General features: G+C 42.2%; 1 protein-coding gene across 1 annotated transcript in view; it reads right to left on the bottom strand.

Moving 5' to 3' along the window:
- Positions 1 to 218: 218 nt before the first annotated feature.
- Positions 219 to 20,873, bottom strand: part of nudt14 (nudix (nucleoside diphosphate linked moiety X)-type motif 14) — a 69,074-nt gene continuing 48,419 nt past the window's right edge. Inside the window, exons 3-5 of the mRNA XM_071370398.1 lie at positions 12,085 to 12,149; positions 8,944 to 9,199; positions 219 to 955 (exon numbers count right to left, since the gene is read on the bottom strand). Coding sequence (XP_071226499.1) covers positions 706 to 955; positions 8,944 to 9,199; positions 12,085 to 12,149 — 571 coding nt within the window. The 3' untranslated portion in view covers positions 219 to 705. The remainder of the gene's footprint in view (positions 956 to 8,943; positions 9,200 to 12,084; positions 12,150 to 20,873) is intronic.

The following is a 20,873-nucleotide window of genomic DNA, read 5'->3' as shown; positions in this document are numbered from 1 at the left end:
CAACTGACCATCAAGCCATAATAACTAGTGGAATCAGGTATGTTAGTGCTGGGCTGGGATAAAATCGGCACCGCTCCAAGACTGGGGAACACTGGCTTCGAGGCTGAGTAGATCGTGAAGAAAGTAAGCAAGGCGCGCCTGGACCAGCTGCAGTAATCAAACAGACTCAGCAACGGCCATCGTATGTAATAAGCCCTGGCGCTGACTAAGCAACAACATTTTTGCATTCCTGGAACATGATCCAATCAACGGTAGATGAGCAGCTCCGAACGAGAGCGCTATCATGTAGCCATCTTCGTGAGATTGCACCCTGGACCTCTCAGTGAGGAAAAGGTAATACATTTACAGTGAAAACTAACAACGAAAAGTGCTGCTGGCCACCAGCATATGGCAAGTTTTAGAGGAAAAGTAGTAAAGACCAAGTAAAAATAAAAAGAATGAGACAAACCTCTGAAAAATAACAGTTAGTAACGAGAAAAAACAGTCGCCCTGGGGCCAACTTATATGGATAGGGGCAAAGGCGAAGGGATTGGGAGTAGATTGAAGTTGTCCCTAACCACTGACAAAGGGTCAGATTTTTCTCTCCATCCCCCTAATTGTATAGATTAGGCTTAGGGGTTAGGGTCATTGATCCCAGATCTGTGGTTAACTGCAACTTCCACCTCAGGCTGAAGGGGGCAGGGACGGGGACAGGTGTTGGGTGGGTTAAACGTTGGTGGAGATCTTGTACTTGGGCGACATGTTGTTGTGGAACCAGATGAAACTGAAGATGACGCCCATGGTCTTGGGGATGCTCTCATCATAGGCAAAGGTCATGGCCTCGTGGAGGGGCACCTTGACCACCTCGATCAGCTCGCCCTCCTGTGGCTCGCCGCCGCCCTCACCCACACAGTTCTCGTCCGACACCTCGGCGTAGAACATTGTCTGCTTGGCACCTGTCACGCCTACACCGGACCTGCAGAGAGAGGTAACACACACACACGGTCAAAGGACCGTAAATCTATTCGCGCCAGGTTAGCATTTCACACAGCAATGCGAAACAGAGAAGCATGCACAGCTAGGTCACTAGCTCTTCCGACAGCAATAACCCTACAACTAATTGTTTCTTCTTACCACGGCTGTATAAAAATGACCCCTACTATGCTGGTTCCTACTTCGCATACTTTCCCCCCCAGTCTTAGTTTGATAGCTGGTAGTTTGATCATGGTCTGATTTACAAACAAATCAACATTTCACTTAGCAGAGACGATTAGACAAGTTGTAAGCATTGCATTGAATCCAGGGGTGTTGTTGCAGAAATGCCATGTCCCTTAATTACAAACTTGTATGGGATCCGTAAATATGAATGTTAAATTATAATAGCCTAGTTTAGCCAAGGAGAAAGCGCTGCGCTATATAGGGAGAAAGACAGGGCTAGCCATGATTGTTGTTGAGGAACCAGATGAAACTGAAGATGACGCCCATGGTCTTGGGGATGCTCTCATCATAGGCAAAGGTCATGGCTGAGAATGGCGGGGATGGACATGATTTGTCGGTCATGTCTATAACTCCACGTCACAGGCTTCTGTCGCTCTACTGGCATTGACACTTTCCCCCCAATTTTTTTTATTTTTTTATATTGACACCATTTACATGTTTTATATTGATACTGCGCTGTTGAGGAAGTAAGCATTTCACTGTACAGTTTACACCTGCTGTATCCTGGTCATGCGAACAAATAAAAAATGTAATTTCATATACAGAGTGTGTTTATCAGAGACAATAATGTGAAGAAAAACATGACCTGCACCAAAGTCAGGTTAAAGGCTAAGGACTATATAAAGTGTATTTTTTACATGGAGTTATTCCTTATTTTAGGCTACTACTTTAAATCTTGAAATATTTTGGCTGTTTTCTACACTACCTCTGTTTAGCATATAGTCATAGACAGTCACATGTTTTACATGTGAATTCTTAAAAAGATGGGTGGACTAAAGGCATCCATCCGTATGCTTCCCATCCGAAACGTGCATATGACGACATTTTTGTTTGTTTTAGTCTTCGGCAAGGATTTTTTTCCAGCTGTTCGCGCACACAACATTTCTCCTCGAGGCAACCCGAAGTTCGGAAGCAGAAGTCTACTCCCCTTCGTCAGTGGTTGGTCAACAGTAGGGATTCTTCAATGAAGTGTTTGTTGTCATTCAACGATAGACGACTTGTTTTCATGCACATTTTCTCACTGGAGAAATAGTGCACCAAATATCTTAGTTGGTTGCAACATTTTAAATCTAAGACCACCTCGGCAAAAACGTAAAAAATAATGACAGATATCTTGAGTTCCCTTATTAATTCTGACGATTTTGAGGAAGTGTATACTGGCTACGGCGTCAAGATGGGCAAACAGCACTATTAACGCCTTTTTCTTGTTTTTCAAGCGAGGGTCTTTATACTTGCCATTCTAAGAAGATAGTCTCTCTCCTCCCAAAAATTCTGGTTGGTTTTTCTTTGGATTTTCTCCTACCATATCGTGTTATATTCTCCTACATTATTTTAACATTTCTACAAACTTCAAAGTGTTTTCTTAAAAGGTGTGAACGATGCTAAATGGGTGTAAACAAAGAAGAGCTCTCTAGCAAGTGTGAAATCACCGCACTGAATGTGATCAGGATGGCACAGGAAACAATATTATACTGGTTTAGGGGTAATTCAATCTCCATAACGCTTAAACAGAGAATGGTGTCAGCATAGCAAGAAAAATCACATCCTTGGAATAAAATACTGTAAAATATTTATTAAAGCAGTGTTACAAAAAGAAGTGTTACAATGTTAATTTAAATTTTACTACTCTGGAATCAATTGTCTCAGCTTACGGCTGAGACCTCACACACAGACAACATTCGTTTGTCTGGCTCTTGTTTTGCCACTATGGAAGAATTCAAACATCCATTGTTAGCCAGTCGTGCACCCAAGGGGGCTGGGGCCTGTGGGCGCCTGTCACCACGGAAGCACCCAGAGCACAGTGTTTCAAGCTAAGTACTTTTGTCAGGCACTCCCTCATAGGGGGCCATGGGGTTAGCCATGGGGGTTAAGACGATACCCATCTAATAAGACGGGAAGAAACCTACACATAACAATGCCGATAAACACACCGCCACAAGTCGTGGAGCTGGTGGGGTCAAATCAAAGGCATGTTTGGAGAACGGAAGTCTTCACTCTCCAGGTGGGGGAACATAGGTAGGGGGGGAGGAGCGGCTATGGATCTCAGCTGTTTTCCGTTGCAGTGTTCTACAGTGTCAGAGTACAGACCGTCGTTTGTAATTGTTTGAAACCGTCTTTGGAAATCATGATGGATGGATAGTTGGTACTCCAAAGGCCCTGGTTACCATCTCCTTTTCCTGTTAGTCTTACCTACATGAATAAATGAATCTACAACACTACCATACAAACAATATAACTGAGTGGATTTTAAAAAATTAACTAAGCTTTATATCACTTTATGAACAAGCTGGTGATGGCTCAAACATGCAGTTAAGGTCAAATAGCTGGTTACGGTTGGTGATAATGTACAGTGTGTTGTAAATGTGTGTGTTAATGAAAAGCGCGCTACAAAAAAACAATTTTATTAAGGCCCAATGCAGTCTTTTTAATTGTATTTTTAAAATCATCACTGTATGTCTAATAGAGCACTGTGTGTATTTAAAGAAAATAACTCCAAATATAGTTATCATTTTTCCATGAGCCTCCTTTTGCCATTTACTTGTTTGTTTTTTTGTTGATATTTTTCTTAAAACTGCATTGTTGGTTAGGGGCTTGTAAGTAAGCATTTCACTGTAAGGTCTACTACACCCGTTGTATTCGGCGCATGTGACAAATAGAATTTGATTTGGGCGTCTTGATACAAATTTTTATACACTTACATACACAGCCCTGATTGGCAGACAGGATCATCTAGACCCCTCAAACTCAACTCTGGACCATGAAGCCAGTTCCACAGGGTACACTAGGTGGGTGCAATTAATTATCAGGTAGAATTTTAAAAAAAACAGCAGGCTCCGGACCTCGTAGGGTAAGAGTTGAATACCCCTGGTCTAGACTCTAGAGCAGGACTGGGCAACCCCGAGGGCCTGATTGGTGTCACACTTTCTCCACCCCAGCAAACACAGCTGATTAATCAAATTGCATTGAAGATCATGATTAGGTGATTATTGGAGTCAGCTGTGCTAGCTGGGGCAAAACTGACACCAATCAGGCCCTCGAGGACTGGAATTGAACACCCCTGCTCTAGAGAGTACCATGTGTACCCTTTCAAAGTAGGAGGATACATATGCAAATAAAAGATGACTGGTCATTGTTCAGAATAATCAGATCAGATTGTGTTGTCATGCTGTGGGCCAAAAAAAAGTATAATTAAAGCTTACACTAAAAGGGCATTCTCATAATTTTCACAATTTCATTGTTAATTTCGACCTCATACAAAAACAGGAAAATCCCATTTCACTGGACTGCTCCTTTAAATGAGTCAACAAGGAGTCACCACTTGTACCGCGATAGACAACAGCGAAGTGGAAGGAGATAAAAGTGTAAACGAACACCATTGTTATTGACGCAGAAAAGCTATGTTACAGATGCAGATACGACTTCAGCAAGTTATTTTGCCGTAGGTTCGTGGGTGGACAGGGAAATGCAAGCAAATGCTCATGCAAATATCAAGGAGAAAGCTTGTCTGTCCTTTAAACTTGATGTGAACACCAAGGTTCCCGTCGTTCCGTTTTGTTTGGGGGGGGTGGTGAAGTCACTCTTTACGTATTTTAAGTGCTTTATTGACAGATAAATGTGAAACTAAGTGGGAGATGGGAGAGGAGAGACAGTCCGAAGGGAGCACACAGGGATTGAACATTGTCTCCAGCGGGGAGCCACACGTGCATGGAGCCAAGAGTGTTACCAACTGACCAAGGTTCCTCACCCCATGGCTCAGTTGATTGGATCGAGGTGCTTAAGCCGGGGTGGCGCCAGTGAATTCTTAGGGTGCGTTCACAACGAGCAACGCAGGGTAAAATGACAGCGCCAACTCAATGTACTTAAATGGGAAGGTGCGTTGGAGTGGTGAAGGGGTAGGGTCTTGCTTGCATGAGATTGCGCTAAACGCACATCAAACTACACATAGCACATACTCCTCCGTCAGCTCTGCATGCGACTGCGTCGCCAGTGTGAATGCGTCCTTACCCAAGATTGAGCTTCTCAGTTAGTCACATATTTGTCGATTGTGAAGAAAATTTGCCACGGAACATCTGGATGCATGCATGACTCCTTTCTACGCGCACCAAAATTACAATCCGTTTCTCTGAATTGCCCTGTGAAAGCCTAACACTACGATGGTATTTTATAACTGAGCTAGTCATGTTGGCAAAAGAACAAGCATTCAAATGATGCCCTACTGATAATAATGGTGTGATGACGGGGATGGAGGGCTGTGTTTCAAACAAAACAACTACAAGTCCCTCAACAGCACAGCTAGGAATGATCAAAAAAGCATCTTATAGTTGAAATCATAAAAGGAACTGTGCACACTTTGGAGAGGTGTGTGGCCACTTGGAGGCATCAGTTAGTCCTTGGTCTTATGTTGCATCTACTCCACATTCTTCAGGAATATTCTTATCATGTTACTGAATGTAATCAAGAGTATTTTCAGATTTCGTTATCAACAAATAGTGAAAAGTACAGAATATAAAATGCACAAAAAATCTAAAGTGCAATGGATTCAGTCTTATATCAGGTGAACAGCAGTGTCCTCAACCTTGGTCTAATAACTTCTCCATCTCCAAACTGTTCCTTTTCAATTGCTACCATGCGTATGCATTTTTCATAGGCCAATTCCCACGAGTTTAAAGGGTTACTGAGGGTCCTTTGGTCATATCAGAAGGGGTGCCTTCACTCAAGTAAAAGAAAGATTTTGAATGTTATATAATTTGTGGGCATCTCTGAGAGATGTTCAATAGATTCCCGGGGTCATTTCATGTTTCATGTGTATCTGAGCTCTTGCCGTTCACGCAGGCAGAAATACAACCGGTCTGACATAGCATTGTGATGAAGCCACTCTCACTATACTGGAAGTTAATAGGAAGATTACTCTTAGATTGTGAAAACTACTATCATACTGTACATGTCAGATTTCTGGCCAATGTCATAACGCAGGAGGTTGTCGGCTCTTGAATGAGCCATTGATCATATTTTTGCAATATTTCTACCTCGAGAAATTTGTAATTTAACAGAAGGTCTACCACATTTCTCCTATTTGTCTGCCTCTTCAGTCCAGGGTGCAAAATGCATTGTGCCGTTGGAAATGTCAGACTCAACTTTGAGAAGCACACAATCTGCAGGTTGAACATGGCGAGATTGTAGACTCCTAAATTGATAGTGCAGTTTGTTAGGTGGTTGTACAGCTAACTAGCTACTTCACATGATGATATTGACTTTAGCATTATTGTGTGTAGCTACGTTTGCTAGCTACTTATCTAGCCAGCCAGCCCATAGAGAGCATTGTGGGTTTTGTAGTCGACTTGATTGAGCTGCAACAGATTTCCACAACGATTTTCCAGTTGCAACCAACCTTATAATAACAACAAAATTAAACATTTGTAGCTTCCCACAATAAGTTGGGTGAATTTTGGCCTTACTTATGATGCCATCTATTTTGTGAAGTGCACCAGTCCCTCCTGCAGCAAAGCACCCCCACAACATGATGCTGCCACCCCCATGCTTCACGGTTGGGATGGCGTTCTTTGGCTTGCAAGCCTCCCCCTTTTTACTCCAAACATAACGATGGTCATTATGGCCAAACAGTTCCATTTTTGTTTCATCAGACCAGAGGACATTTCTCCAAAATGTACAATCTTTGTTCCCATGTGCAGTTGTAAACCGGAGTCTGGCTTTATGGCGGTTTTGGAGCAGTGGTTTCTTCCTTGCTGAGCAGCCTTTCAGGATATGTCGATATAGGACTTGTTTTACTGTGGATATAGATACTTTTGTACCCGTTTCCTCCAGCATCTTCACAAGGTCCTTTGTTGTTGTTCTGGGATTGATTTGCACTTTTTCGTACCATGGTACATTCATCTCTAGGAGACAGAACGCATCTCCTTCCTGAGCAGTATGATGGCTGCCTGGTCCCATGGTATTTATACTCGCGTACTATTGTTTGTACAGATGAACGTGGTACCTTCAGGCATTTAGAAATTGCTCCCAAGGATGAACCAGACTTGTGGAGGTCTACAATTTTTTTTCTGAGGTCTTGCCTGATTTCTTTTGATTTTCCCATGATGTCAAGCAGAGAGAGGCACTGAGTTTGAAGGTAGGCCTTGAAATACATCCACAGGTACACCTCCAATTGACTCAAATTATGTCAATTAGCCAATCAAATTTCTAAAGCCATTACATAATTTTCTGGAATTTTCCAAGCTGTTTAAAGGCACAGTCAACTTAGTGTTTGTAAACTTCTGATCAACTGGAATTGTGATAGTGAATTTTAAGTGAAATAATCTGTAAACAATTGTTGGAAAAATGACTTGTGTCATGCACAAAGTAGATGTCCTAACCGACTTGCCAAAACTATAGTGGTTGAAAAACGAGTTTTAAATGACTCCAACCTAAGTGTATGTAAACTTCCGACTTCAACTGTATGTTGCATAGCCGCACAATGTCTATAGGTATGCGCATGCTTGTATGCATATGTGTGTCTGCTTGTATGCGCCTGTATGAAGTAATGGGTGTGTTGAGCCACACTGTGTAGAATGAACACGGCCCTAGACGCTGATCTTGGCTCAGTTTTGCATTTTCCTCACTAACGGTTAACCTCTCTAGGCTAGGGGGCGGTATTTTCACGTCTGGATGAAAAGCGTGCCTAAAGTAAACTGCCTGCTACTCAGGCCCAGAAGCTAGGATATGCATATTATTAGTAGATTTGGATAGAAAACACACTGAAGTTTGTAAAACGGTTTGAATGATGTCTGTGAGTATAACAGAACTTATTTGGCAGGCGAAACCCCGAGGACAAACCAGAGGATTTTTTTGTTGTTGAGGTGACATTTTCTATGTGGATCTAGATTTCTAAGGCACTTGCTTGCAGTTCCTATCGCTTCAACGATGTCAACAGTCTTTAGAAATTGGTTGATGTTTGTCCTTTGAACAGCCCTACTTCTTCATTACACAGACTGAGGGTCGAGTCTAGTGTACTGTTGTGGTTGGGGCGCGCGACCTGAAAGCTCGCTCCACTTTGTTTTTATCCGCTATTAAACGCAGTTTATCCCGTCTTAAATTTTATTTTATTATTTTACGTAAAAAAATACCTAAAGTTGTATTAGGAAAGTTGTTTGAAATGTTTGGACAAAGATTACAGGTAACTTATTAGATATTTTGTAGTCATGTTGCGTGAGTTGGAACTGGTGTTTTTCTGGCTCAAACGAGCCACATAAATTGACATTTTGGAGATATAACGATGGAATTAATCGAACAAAAGGACCATTTGTGATGTTTATGGGACATATTGGAGTGCCAACAGAAGAAGCTCTTCAAAGGTAAGGCATGAATTATATCTTTATTTCTGAGTTTTGTGTCGCGCCTGGCGGGATGAAATATGATTGTCTGTGTTTGTTTGATGGGGTGCTGTCCTCAGATAATAGCATGGTTTGCTTTTGCCGTAAAGCCTTTTTGAAATCTGACACGGTGGCTGGATTAACAAGAAGTAAAACTTTAATTTGGTGTATTGCACTTGTGATTGTATGAAAGTGAAATATTTCGAATAATTTAATTTGAATTTGGCGCTCTGCCATTTCACCGGATGTTGTCAAATCGATCCCGTTAACGGGATTTGATCCCTAAGAAGTTTTTAAGGTTAAGATTAGGGGAGTGGAAGCTGATCCTAGATCTGTACCTAGGGGAAACTTCACCTCGAAGCCATAGGTACACACACACCTGTACGAGGTGATCCTCCGCAGCTTGGCGACTGGCACGTCGTAGCCGCACTCCTCCAGCACCTCCTGCCTGGCGATCTCTTCCAGCGACAAGTCAGCCTTGTCCACCAGGCCCGCGCATAGCTCGTAGGTCATCCCCACTGAGCCTGGGGGCGTCTCCTCGCCCCCGACCGCAGCCCCCTCTTTCTCCTCCGTCGCCTGCTCGCCCGAGTCAGGTGCCTTGGGCTTGGTCCTCTCCCACTCGCACATGTACACAGCTGCAAGAGGAGAGAGGGAGAGTGGGTGGAGAGAGTGAGAGGGTAGAGCTAGACAGCAACAGATGTTACAGTATAGTGACAGCGACTTGGGAGGCCTATATACCTTTTTCTCAGTGATGTATCGTTCCTTTCACTTATTGACAATTGAGACTGTGATAGTACGCAGTTCATATCAAAGTCTACATTTTAATCCTTCAAATAGGCCACAATTGAGATATAATAATTGTCTGAAACTTTGTTTCTGTGAACTGCATGTCTAGTAAAATCCTACCCCTATAAAATCATGAACAGCATAACCCCTAAACTCATAAAAAAACCTTACTGGTGGAAGGAAAAACCATAATAAGAGTGCGATAAAAATAGGGTGACACATTTACTTTATTCAAACAAATCAGCTTTCGACCAAAAACGCCTGTGAGCAATTTTGTCGCCTCACAATGGCCTCCAAACAAAGGCTGACCTTTTTAGACACATTGTTTCTCAAGCAATGGGAAAAAAGTAACTGAATGCATCCCAAATGGCACCCTATTCCCTTCATAGTGCACTACTTTGACCAGAGCCCTAAGTAGTGCACAATACAGGGAATAGGTTGTCATTTGAGACACACAGACATTCAATGCGAGGCCTTCCTTCCATTCTGTGGAGCGCACTGTCCCCAGCGCCTTAGCGGCGAACAAAGGACGTTCCCTGCCTCGCATAGTAACGGGGGCCTTTTGCGCACTATTACACAAGGAAGCATTGTGTTCGGAGGTGAGCTGGAGTAAACAAATGCATCCAATGCTTTTTTTCATAGAGTGCAGACATGAGGTGTGTTTGTATGAAATTAAACTGGAAGATAAAATCAAATCAAAGTCTACAGGTCGCGTACACAGTTTAGCAGGTGTTATGACAGTGTAGCGAAATGCTTATGTTGCAAGCTCCTAACAATGCAGTCAAATGTCATGCAATTCAAATGTTAAAAAAAAAAAAAAAAATCAAGAATACTGCACTGTAGCAGTATTAAAATGCAATCTATACATACAGTGCATTCGAAAAGCATTCAGACCCCATAACTTTTTGTTATGTTACAGCCTTATTCTAAATGTTTTTTATATTTTTTATTCCCTCATCAATCTACACACAATACCCCATAATGACAAAGCAAAAATAGATTTTTAGAAACTTGTGCAAATTTATAAAATATAAATAACTAAAATAGCACATTTACATAAGTATTCAGACTCTTTACTCAGTATTTTGTTGAAGCACGATTACAGCCTCGAGTTTTCTTGGGTACGATGCTACAAGCTTGGCACACCTACTTTTGGGGAGTTTTGCCCATTCTTCTCTGAAGATCTTCTCAAGCTCTGTCAGGTTGGATGGGGAGTGTCGCTGCACAGCTATTTTCAGGTCTCTCCAGAGATGTTCGAACGGATTTAAGTCTGGGCTCTGGCTTGGCCACTTAAGGACATGCAGAGACTTGTCCCGAATCCAATCCTGCGTTGTCTTGTCTGTGTGCTTAGGGTTGTTGTCCTGTTGGAAGGTGAACCTTCGCACCAGTCTGAGGTCCTGAGCAGGTTTTCATCAAGGATCTCTTTTTACTTTGCTCTGTTCATCTTTCCCTTGATCCTGACTAGTCTCCCAGTCCCTGCCGCTAAAAACATCCCCCAGCATGATGCCGTCACCACCATGCTTCACCGTAGGGATGATATTGGCCAGATGATGAGAGGTGCCTGGTTTCCTCCAGACGTGACAATTGGCATTCAGGCCAAAGAGTTCAATCTTGGCCAGAGAATCTTGTTTCTCATGATCAGAGTCCTTTAGGTGCCTTTTGGCAAACTAAGTGGTTTGTCATGTGCATTTTATTGAGAAGTGGCTTCTGTCGGGCCAATCTACCATAAAGGCCTGATTGGTGGAGTGCTGCAGAGATGGGAGTAACTTCCAGTAGGACAACCATCTCCACAGAGGAACTCTGGAGCGCTGTCAGAGTGACCTCCGTGTGTGTGTGCACTGCTCCGCTTATGATACATCAAATGGAAGATGGATGAGATCTGCATCTGCACCTCATTGTAACCTGCACCAAAGACATTACTGATGGGACCGCCATGGCTTTAGCAACCTTCCCTAGAATCTGTTAAGCAGGTGAGATATGGGCCCCATTCCATTTTGGTCCCAATCCCCTACCCTTTGACACAAACTCTTCAGGGTTTGCAGATCTAAGAGGATGGGATACATGTAAGCACCCAATCCTTCTACATAATATGGGGAATTCCCCACAGCCTACCACAAGCAGCCGAAAATAATATATAATTAAGCGCCTGTTTTCCCCCCTCATCAGTCCACACCAGGGTTGGGTTAAATTCCATTACAATTCCATTTACATTCACAAAGAAATCGCCCCCAACCCTGGTGAATACCACAGGGGTGGCGGGAGATGAAGGTAGGCGTTAGCTGATGGAATGGAACAGGGCCGCGTGCCATGGGATGACTAATGGCTTTTAAAGCCTTGATGGGGCGGTGCACCAGCCGGGTGGAGAGAGTCCATCAGCATTTTTCACAGTAGTAGACAAGACTCGACAGTGCCAGACAGATCCCAGGCCACGTGGCAGGGGCATATTGTTGCACTTGACACGCTCAAGTGGGAGTTCAGCATAATACACAGGTGTTGGGTAAGAAGCTTGGAATGTGACAATAGCAGGGTTTCCCCACAGGGATAAAGCAAGGTTGTGGTGGGTTCGAATCAGACCCACGCCCTTCTAATACACTTTCTCTGCCTTACTTTCCTGCCCCTCTTCACTCTCTTAATAAAAAAATATATGGTAAGGGATGTGAATTTCCAGTCCTTAGAAAGAAAGAAAAACTGTCCTTGTGGATGAAAGATGATTTGAGCAAAAAGGGGGTATTACCTGGGCGGAACTGCTTGACCAAGACGAAGCAGTGCGAGGTGGTGTTGAAGATCAGAACCGAAACACTGGAAAGAAAAGGGAGCAGAGAAAAAGAGTGAATTTATTCAGTTTGATTCAATCATTATGTTTCGGGGATGAATAAGTGAGAATCACAAAGGTTTATTGATTCAAAATTATATTGGTTGCTGTACCGGTACCCCCTGTATATAGCATTGATACTGTTATTTTATTGTTGCTCTAATCATTTGTTATTTTTCTATTTTTGTTATTTTTGTTAATTTTTTACTTCAGTTTATTTTAGTAAATACTTTAACACTTATTTTTCTTAAAACTGCATTGTTGGTTAAGGACTTGTAAGTCAGTGTTTCACTGTACACTACTGTAAGGTCTACTACACCTGTTGTATTCGGCGCATGTGACAAATACAACTGATTTGATTTAATAAACTAAATTAACTATATTACATGACATCATCATACGCAGTGGGACAACTTCCTGCTTACAGAAATCAACGAAATACATATCTACCCAGACTGCCCCGATTGCATGTTCCCAATGTAGCCATGTGAGGGCACAAAGTGGGAAGAATATTCACTACTTGAATTACGTTGTTCTAGTCTAAGTAGGTAAGAACCCTGCTATTTTGATGATACTGTTGAGTGTTAACCCTTTACACTCTTACCTGTATACGTGTTGAAAATGGCGCCTAAATTGGAACGTAGTGGTTGTACAGTAACATCCTATACATGAAGCCAGAGCTCGGTCTCTACGATTCACAGCGCTCTATGGGTTTTGACTGACAGCCGTTCTAAACTTGAGCACCATGCACAACAAGAAGTTACCCCCAATCCCTCCCGGTAATTGGGCAACTTTAGCAAATTTCTTGTTGTCCGAGTCAGGGAAATGCTGTAAATGAAGAGGACTCAATGTATTTTGAAAGATGAGATGTTGAGGCGCTTTGATGCCAAACACCCATGAGTCCAAATGTGCACTTCACAATTCCATATCATAAAACTCATGTCATATACACTTTCAACGTTTATGATCACCATGTTTGATGTACAGTTACAAAATGAAAGGTTATCATACCCTGGGTTGTTATGAACAGAATGAGCCTTTTTGTTTATTGTGAAGAAATGGCACAGCGGCACATGCACCTGAATGCACCCATGTCTCCTTTCTATGTGCCTCAAAATTACGATCTGTTTCTTTAAATTTCCTTATGAAACTCTCACACCAAGATCGTATTTTATAAACTTAGCTAGTCATGTTGGCAGTAGTGACGCTTTGAATTCCAATTTCGCCTAAATGGCACCAAAAAATGTATCCCTTTTTATTTTCCCACCACAATCTGTTCTTAAGACGAAACTGAAAAATAACTTGTGTAGAAAGTAAATTATGCCCACCTGACCCAGATTGTGATTATATAATGGACTGTATTTGGATTGAGTAAACAACAGTAATTGTGTGATGGCAGGGATGCAGGGTTGTGTTCCAAACAAAACAACTAAACCCAACAAAAAAAGAAACGTCCCTTTTTCAGGACCCTGTCTTTCAAAGATATTTAGATTTTTACAAATTAACGTCACAGATCTTCATTGTAAAGGGTTTAAACACTGTTCCCATGCTTGTTCAATGAACCATAAACAATGAATGAACATGCACCTGTGGAACGGTCATTAAGACACTAACAGCTAACAGACGGTAGGCAATTAAAGGTCACAGTTATGAAAACTTAGGACATTAAAAAGAGGCCTTTCTACTGACTCTGAAAAACACCAAAAGAAAGATGCCCAGGGTCCCTGCTCATCTGCGTGAATGTGCCTTAGGCATGCTGCAAGGACGCATGAGGACTGCAGATGTGGCCAGGGCAATAAATTGGTACATCCGAACATCACAACTGAGGGACAGGTACAGGACGGCAACAACTGCCCGAATTAACACCAGGAACGCACAATCCCTCCATCAGTGCTCAAACTGTCTGTAATAGGCTGCGAGAAGCTAGACTGAGGGCTTGTAGGCCTGTTGTAAGGCAGGTCCTCACCAGACATCTCCGGCAACGTCGTCGCCTATGGTCACAAACCCACCGTCGCTGGACCAGACAGGACTGGCAAAAAGTGCCCTTCACTGACGAGTTGCGGTTTTGTCTCACCAGGGGTGATGGTTGGATTCGCATTAATCATCGAAGGAATGAGCGTTACACCGAGGCCTGTACTCTGGAGGGGGATTGATTTGGAGGTGGAGGGTCCGTCACAGCATCATCGGACTGAGCTTGTTGTCATTGCAGGCAATCTCAATGCTGTGCGTTACATGGAAGACATCCTCCTCCCTCATGTGGTACCCTTCCTGCAGGCTCATCCTGACATGACCCTCCAGCATAACAATGACACCAGCCATACTGCTTGTTCTATGTGTGATTTCATGCAAGACAGGAATGTCAGTGTTCTGCCATGGCCAGCGAAGAACCCGGATCTCAATCCCATTGACCACGTCTGGGACCTGTTGGATCGGAGGGTGAGCGCCATTCCCCCCAGAAAATGTCTGGGAACTTGCAGGTGCCTTGGTGAAAGAGTGGGGTAACATCTCAAAGCAAGAACTGGCAAATCCGGTGCAGTCTATGAGGAGGTACTTAATGCAGCTGGTGGCCACAGATACTGACTGTTACTTTTGATTTTGACCTCCCCTTTGTCCAGGGACACATTATACTATTTCTGTTAGTCACATGTCTGTGGAACTTGTTCAGTTTGTCTCAGTTGTTGAATCTTATGTTCATACAAATATTTACACATGTTAAGTTTGCTGAAAATAAATGCAGTTGACAGTTTCTTTTTTTGCTGAGTTTACATGTGTGCTTGCTTAGAGTTCCTCAACGGCACAGCTAGGAGAGCGAAAAAAAAGTACCTTCTAGTTGAAGACTCTTCTTTGATTCATAAAAGTGCATTAGAATTGCTTAGGAACTGTGCACACTTTGGAGAGGTGTGTGGCCACTTGGAGACACCAGTTAGTCCTCTCACTCAAACCCTTGTAACTTTTTGGTCTTGTTGCACCTACCCCACATTTTCCAGAAATAGTCTTATGTTACTGAATGTATCCAGAATATTTTCAGATTTCACTATCAACAAATGCAGCGAAAAGTACAGTAAATGTAAAATGCTCATAAAATCAACAGTGCAATGTTTGGATTCAGTCTTGTGTCAGGTGAACTGTTGTGTACTTAACTTTGGTCTAATAATTTCCCCATCTACAAATTGTTCCCTTTCAATTGCTACCATGGTTATGCATTCGTTTTTCATATTTCTGTAAGAAACATTTCAATTTAGCCCTATCCATATAGGCCAATTTCCACAAGTGTAAAGGCTAACTGCACAAAATGAAAACTGATTTGAAACCAAAATTGTGTTACATAATTTTTTTTTACATCTATACATTTTGGCAGTGTAAAATGTCCATGGATAGTCCTCAATTCCAAACTAGTTGGTGTGTGTGTGTGTGTGTGTGTGTCTTCGTGTCAGTGCAGGATTAACACCTGGGCCAGTATCCACAAAGCTTCTCAGAGTAGGAGTGGTGATCGAGGATCTGTCCATATAATCTTATTCATTATTATCTAAAAGGCCAAACTGATCTTAGATCAGCACTCCTACTCTGAGATGCTTTGTGGATAAGGAACACTGCCGCTACCTAGCTCTTCAACCAAGGTGCATGAACTGAGGAGTAAACTGAAGAAGATAGGAGATTCAGCACATCTTGGAGGACAGTGGAAGTTGGTAAAAAATCATATTTATTGTTAAATGTAAAATTATTGCGTTTCAGCTCACCCTGATGAAGGCCAAGAGCCAAAATCATGTTGGTTTTACCTTAAACAATAATTAATTTCTCTCATCACCTTCCACTGTCCTCCAAGTTGGTGAAGCTCCTCTCTACTAAAGGGATAGTTCACCCAAAATCCATATTGGTTTCATTACCCTTTAACAGGAACGGAAACTGGTGAGGACTAAAAAAGGGAAAGAATATGATCTACATGATCAGTCTGTAAAATAAAAAGTGGCTAATGTGAATCTAACTCACAGCTAAAAATGTAAAGAAAGCAATCCAATGTTATTTGTTGCCTAGACTTTACTGCAACTGACACTCAAGTCTTGAGTAAAAACTATACACTAATATTGCAGTTAGCCATGACAGTCTTTATAATAGAATGCTTGTGACCACACACATCTAAATATTGCACTTGGGGAAAAAAGCATTAAATTATAAATAGAATGAAACAAACAGCCATTCTATTTTTATTCTATTATAGTGGCCACTACAGTAGACATTGATCAAGTGCAAAAGGCTACATGTGTGCAAAAATAACATTCACTGAGTACATTTTTTTAATAATCCACCCTCACTCACAAGTGTTACTGTCAAGTTCAACACAACAAAAGCAATATCTTTGGCCTACACTGTACATTATTACATTGTACACTTCCTGCCTGTGGACATCTGTTCTACAATGTGCCAGCAGAGCATGATACCCTTGTTTTTTCTTATACTTATTTGTTACAAAAAACACAAGGGGTAACATTAAAGTATTAGAACATGAAGGACAAACAATACAGCATCAAGACACTATCAAACACGTATCAGTCTTTCCACAACAGAGCCATCCTTATGTGTGAGGGTGCGTGTGCATGATAGTGATATAAAATGTCAGTTTCCTTTTTCATGATCACAATCTTGTGAAACCCGAACCCTCCAAGATCTCCCCACAGTTCCCCAATAGCTGTCCCTCAACCATTCGAGACCCCTTCCACGGCCCCCCCCCCCGAATTTTTATTTTTTAATACAATTAATTCCATTCCCCACCCCCAAGAACCCCCCAATGCACCAACAACCAAGATAATGAACTAAAGAGAAAAAAGGAAGACAGACAAAAACAGCAAACAACAATTTACCCTTTGTTGGCATAACTGATCTCTTTCAGGCAGCTACACCTGGCATAACCCTTTTTATCCACTGTATTGAAAAAGTGAGAAAGAGGGGAAGTGTGTGGTGTTCCTTTCACCTCTAAATTTTTTACAATGCTTCTTTCTGATCAAAAGTAGTTCATTGCATCCACCGTGGAGCCCAGTTTCATAATATTACCCTATGTCCCAGCTGCTTGCTGTAGTTTCAAAGTAATCACGAAAAATCGGGCCTTATTTTATGGCATTTTTCACCCTGCCAGCTCCTATTAGTTCTATTGAGCACCGTGGCACCAACTCGCCTTCCGAACGTTCTATTCCCAGCCTATTTTTCTACGCCACAATGCCTGCTTGCTATTGTTGGCAATGAGACCTGCCCACGTTGCTGGTAATTAAAATGTAAACAACAAAAAATTACCCATGGAACTCTGAGGTCATCCCACTGTTTCCTATAGGGAAATATAGGTATGTCTGTCTATTTTGTCAAATATTTCACAATGTGTATATTTAGATTTTTTCAAATTGGACACCATTTTAATCATGAGAATCTCCTCTTTCTAATTATGTAAGGCTGGGCAGCGTACTCTGTTGTCATCAAACGCTAGCCCCGAAATACAGTTTGCCCTTGGAACGATGAGCTCCCCCCATTGCTTTCCTATGGAGAAGCATGCTGGTATATTTCTGCCAAATATCTCGCAATGTGTATATTTAGATTTTTTCAAGTCGGACACCATTTTAAAATCAGGATAATCTCCTCTTTCTAATTACATAAGATTGGGCAGGGTACTCTGCTGTCATCGATCGCTAGACCAGAAATAGTCAAAAGTTGCAATTTCTTCCCTACTTCCTCGTTATGCAGACATAAGCACACTTGGCACCACCGAGGGGGGGATGTTAACTTTCTACACAAGTTGATATTTTTCAGTTTCGTCCTAAGAACAGGTTGTGGTGGTAAAATAAAAAAAGGGATACATTTTTTGGTGCCATTTAGGCAAAATGGAATTCTAAGCATCACTCCAGTCAGAAGAGGCTCTGCAAATGTTTGATTCCATTCATTTGCTATGTGCTCGTGCTAGTGTTCCAGCTTAGCCAACGTTATTTTGCCATTTTTCAGCCTTGGGTAAATTTTGACTCGTTCTGTCCAGCCTACTATAGTGGCATCCAGCTTATGCCAGGTCCAGCTCCAGCACACTTGATCCCTTAATCCACTTGTTTAACAAGCAATGCCTCATTTTCCCCTAATTATCTCATTCTGAAAATTAACCACATACTGTAGAGAGAAAACATTAGTTAACAGATAGTGGTTAGTTCGTTAACTAGTTAACATTTCACACAAATTGTTATGGTCCAGTAAGCAACTTTATTAGCAAGCTAATTTTCACACCATAAACTCAATTATTTGATCAGATAAGTTGGTTAATGTTGCTCAACATTTCTCAAACTAGCTAACGGAGAACTCGATCCAGCTAGCAAGATACTTAACAATGCTAACAATACTTGTTCCACCACACTTTCTCCCTCACCTCAAACTTTCCAAATGCCAGTTTTTTGGTTACAGCTCATGAAGTACGCTTCATCACCTTCTCACCACCATCTCCGATGTCAGGCTTATCACCTAACGTTACCTCTTCGTTATCGTTCAGGGGACGCGCTGCTGTAACTGGCAAGCTGCCTTTCCACTCAAGCGTCTTTCCAGAGCGCTCGCTGATGCTGTAACTAGCAAGCTGGTTGTCTCTTCTCTCTTCAGTCGCGTGCTGCGCTGCATTCTGTTATGTGAACGATTGGCTGAGCCTTGGATACAGCAGGTTTTGCTCCAAACGCGCATCACTCATTTGCTTACAGCCAGTAGTGATCAAAAGCCCCCCCCCCCACCCACACCACAAAAAAAACTTCTCATCGGCGCTACACGAATCACGTAGGTCAACTATTTCGGTTTCAAAACTGCGAATTTCGCCTAAAAAGGTGACTTGTTTGCATCCCTGCTTTAAACATTCTATGAACAAAGAAAGCAATAATCCATGTTTTGGTTTTGTTTACCAGGCCACAGTTTCTAAAACCATATTTTTTTGCCATTTGTGGCACAAAGTCAATATCCCCAAAATAAGCATTTTCCATCAATGTTCCCTCAAATTTTTTCATGCACCAAGCAAATGTCTGATCTGCTGACCACAAACTTGACCATTGTGAAAATTCTGTGCAACTTCCAGCGCACCTATACTGTGAACACAGAGGCTGTACCCCCTTTAAGTTACAGTTTTAACAGTGGCCATGTAGGCTACTGTGGCTATTTGATCAGAATCTAGGCCTACCAGAGTGGCCTACAATCAAAAACAGTGGAGAAAATCCATCCCATAACATTTTTACATAGAACAGCTATTTCCATCATTCAGCCTACAGTAGCAGCCAATGTGTGGTGTTCAATGTAGGCCTACATTCCATTAAACTTTCGGGGATAAACATGCAGGGCTTGTCAGTAACAAATAATGCTGTTGTGTTTGATGCAAGAAACCATCAAATGCATTATTCTCATACCATTATTACAGAGAATCAGATAAATTATGCTACCCTCTGCCTATTGGCTACTTAGCTTATTTGAAAATGTCTCAAAATACAACACTGCCCTATTTAAGACCAAAAAAAAGCTCTTTACCCTACTCGCTTTTCAAAGATGTCTAGAAATGTACACGTTTTGTGCTCTTGTAGGACGCAATCCTTCTCCGATTGCTGACTACAAATGATCTAAAACTGTGCTAATAAGTCACTAGCTAGCAAAGGATATGAACAAAACAAGCTCATCTACTCACGACCGCTCATGCTGTAAACACAATTCAGTTAAAAGTAAATGGCACAGATCCATATATGGCAATGGTCTATTTGTATATAGGCCTACTGCAGCTCTGATTGTTTATGCCGCACCAGTTTGTGTAGAGTACGGGCCGAGTAGTGAGTGGCAATGATTAGAATCCTACTCGGATGCGTTCTGCCTACAAAAGATTGAACTCTGACTTGAATGCCAAGCGTCACGTCTGGAGGAAACCTGGCACCATTCCTACAGTGAAGCATGGGTGGCAGCATCATGCTGTGGGGATGTTTTCAGCGGCAGGTACTGGGAAACTAGTCAGGATCGAGGGAAAGATGAACGGAGCAGAGTACAGAGAGATCCTGCTCCAGAATGCTCAGGACCTCAGACTGGTGCGAAGGTTCACCTTCCAACAGGACTACGCCCCTAAGCACACAGCCAAGACAACGCAGGAGTGGCTTCTGGACAAGTCTCTGAATGTCCTTGAGTGGCCCAGCCAGAGCCCGGACTTAAACCTGATCAAACATCTCTGGAGAGACCTGAAAATAGCTGTGCTCTGTCCAACCTGACAGAGCTTGAGGGGATCTGCAAAGGGAGAAACTCCCTAAATACAGGTGTGCCAAGATAACTTTAAAAAGCAGTAGGCTACACGCTAATGTTTGTTGCATAATGCAATTAGCGGGAAAACACCAGTCAAAAGCGCACTGCACATGCGAGCGTTCTCATGTGACAGAGATGGAAATATCCGTTAGAAATGTTGAAAGATCTAAAGATGCAACTAGCATGGGTTGCTAATATAACTAAGATTGTGCCTTTGGACAATGAAAGAATTACATGAGAGAAATATGTTAGTTGTTTCACTGGCATTTGGAAGTCTTCGAAAACAATGTAAGACATGCACCATCATACAGATGGGAGAAAATAGTAGCTCTTTAATAGTGACGTCAAAACCGTTTTTAACACACAATTGCATTTAGAATTGTTGCACAATGATTGCTGCTGGAGTGAAACGTGCATTTATAACAGGACCTGTAGCAGCAGCAGCT

The sequence above is a fragment of the Salvelinus alpinus genome, chromosome 27 (genome assembly GCF_045679555.1).
Source record: "Salvelinus alpinus chromosome 27, SLU_Salpinus.1, whole genome shotgun sequence".
NCBI lineage: Eukaryota > Metazoa > Chordata > Actinopteri > Salmoniformes > Salmonidae > Salvelinus > Salvelinus alpinus.
The sequence above is the reverse complement of the archived record's forward strand: the minus strand, read 5'-3'. Positions and strand labels throughout refer to the sequence as shown.